This window comes from Palaemon carinicauda, chromosome 13 (genome assembly GCF_036898095.1).
Source record: "Palaemon carinicauda isolate YSFRI2023 chromosome 13, ASM3689809v2, whole genome shotgun sequence".
Classification (NCBI taxonomy): Eukaryota; Metazoa; Arthropoda; class Malacostraca; order Decapoda; family Palaemonidae; genus Palaemon; species Palaemon carinicauda.
Window position 1 is genome coordinate 12,279,331 of NC_090737.1, and position 2,500 is coordinate 12,281,830.

General features: G+C 28.6%; 1 protein-coding gene and 1 long non-coding RNA gene across 4 annotated transcripts in view; one reads left to right on the forward strand and one right to left on the reverse strand.

The window, feature by feature from the left end:
• The window catches only part of LOC137652181 (uncharacterized), a 509,514-nt gene that overhangs the window by 333,308 nt on the left and 173,706 nt on the right, over positions 1–2,500 (forward strand). The window lies entirely within an intron of this gene.
• The window catches only part of LOC137652180 (QRFP-like peptide receptor), a 431,646-nt gene that overhangs the window by 310,584 nt on the left and 118,562 nt on the right, over positions 1–2,500 (reverse strand). For all 3 annotated transcript variants that reach the window (XM_068385393.1, XM_068385392.1, XM_068385391.1), the window contains exon 2: positions 736–2,301. In XM_068385393.1, the coding sequence (XP_068241494.1) occupies positions 736–847 (112 nt within the window). In that variant the 5' untranslated portion in view covers positions 848–2,301. The remainder of the gene's footprint in view (positions 1–735; positions 2,302–2,500) is intronic.

A 2,500-nucleotide genomic window follows, 5' to 3' on the forward strand; every position in this document is an offset into this window, starting at 1 on the left:
TCATCAGAATAGATTAGTCTATAATCAGAGTCCGTCGACGGGAGACTAAAGGTAATTGCCCTAAGGAATAAGGTTTGTTGTCGAAACTGATTTAGTTGATTCCGTGATTGAGAAGAAAAATTTATAGAGATGTTTGTGTATCTATCTATCTGTGTATATATATATATATATATATATATATATATATATATATATATGTATATATATATGTATATATATGTATATATATATATATATATATATATATATATATATATATATATATATGTATATATATGTATATATATATTATATATATGTATATATATTATATATATATATGTATATATATATATATGTATATATATATATATATATATATATATATATATATATATATATTTATATATATATATATACACACACACACACACACATATATATATATATGTATATATATATATATATATATATATATATATATATATATATATATATATATATATATCTATATATATATCTATATGTATATATATATGTATATATATATATATATATATATTAAAATTACGGCTTTTTAACAGTGTAGGCCGTTTTCCTTACCAGGCCGAATTTTTAATCTTATCTTGTGGCAACACTATTCGTAAGCACTGAAGACAGCATTAATTCATACCTCGGTTCAGTAGCCTCGCTTTATGCAAAGAAGCTGAAATCTGAGACATATTTGTCAGTGTTTATTCTGAGTTTCTGACTTACCTTCGGGGTAAGGGGTCGTGAAGAACGGCGCCAGGGAAGGAGCGAAGCCTTCGCTCTCCTGAGTCATGGTGGCCGCCATCATTGTTGGCCTTAGAAACAGAAAGTCGTCCATTGTTGGATATTTATCAACAATCTACCATTTATTGTTCTTTTTTAATACCCTGATGAAATTGGTTTTCAAGTGATAGTTATAACTTGGGGCGCCAATTTTCAATTTCTGTCTGCCATTTATTGTTCCTTTTTTTATACCTTAATGAAATTGGTTTTCAATTAGTAGTTATAACTTGGGGATTTCACTATTTATTTATTTTATGGATTTTCAATGTTTGTTTCGTTACTTTTTCTTTAATTAAAGTTTTGTTGTTCATACATTTATGCACTTTTAAATTGGAACTATTGAATATTTAATTGTTCTGTGATTTGTTTTTCAACACAACACAAATATTATTTATCGATTTTTATATAGGTCATATAAATTTAATTACACAGTTTAAAAAATCTGTAGTGGCTGTATCACTAAGCCATTCACTGAAAATCACAGTACATAAATAACAGTACATCGTCTCACACTGAATGTTAGTGTAATAAATAACACTTTTACTAATTAACAAACGAAATTTATATCTACTTAATGATTTATGTATTACACAATTCATATATATCCAAAACATTCGCGTCCTCTAGCGCGAGTCGTTAAATTCACCATTATACTTTTTTCTTTTATTCATCTTCATCACGACCTGTCACCTCAATGCTTAATGGTCTTCAGGTCTCACCAAGAGAAGTGGTACCACAGAATATAAACGATGCCTTGAAAAAGGAAAATTTCAGGTGAATGAAGACACAAACGACGTTATGAATTATTCATAATATTGACTCTTGACTTCATTCATCCACTGTTGCCATTTTTCATCTTTCAGCAGCTAGAGTCTTCATTGAGAAAAGTAATGGATCACTTTTTTCCTTTTTATTTATTGTTTTTTTCGAAAAATGAAAATTCCAGGTGAATAAAGACACAAATGGTGTTATGAATGATTCATAATATTAACTTGACTTCATTCATCCACTGTTGCCATTTTTCATCTTTCAACAGCTAGAATCTTCATTGAGAAAAGTAGGATCAGTTTTTCCTCTTTGATTTTTTTTCGAAAAATTAAAATTTCAGGTGAATAAAAACACAAAACGATATTATGAATTATTCATAATATCAACTCTTGACTTCATTCATCCACTGTTGCCATTTTTCATCTTTTAGGAACTGGATCTTTCATAGAGAAAGATCGCTTTCTGACTCTTTCTCTTGTTTTTTTTTTTTCGAAAAATCAAAATTTCAGGTGAATAAACACAGCTGGATCCTTCATAGAGAAAAGTAACGGATCTCGGATATTGTTAATTTGTTATGACACACTTATTTCCTCTTTCTCTTTTTTTATTTTCTATTTTCGGGGCGGGGGGGAGGGGGGAGGTGGGCCAAACCAGATTATTCCTCCGGGCTGTTTTGTCCTGGCAGAATTTTGATTCTTCTTCTGCTTAATGCATCAGTAATTGGTTCCACGAGTCAATTATCTGAAATTAGAAAAAAAAATAAAATTGATGTTAGTCCTATTTCTTGATGAGGATTTTGTTTTGCAGATGAGGGAATGAATCGATGTGTTAAAGGGGAATTTAATGATAAAAATTATGTATTGACTTATGTATGTATGTATGTGTTAACATTACACACACACACACAATACATACATATATATATATATATATATATATA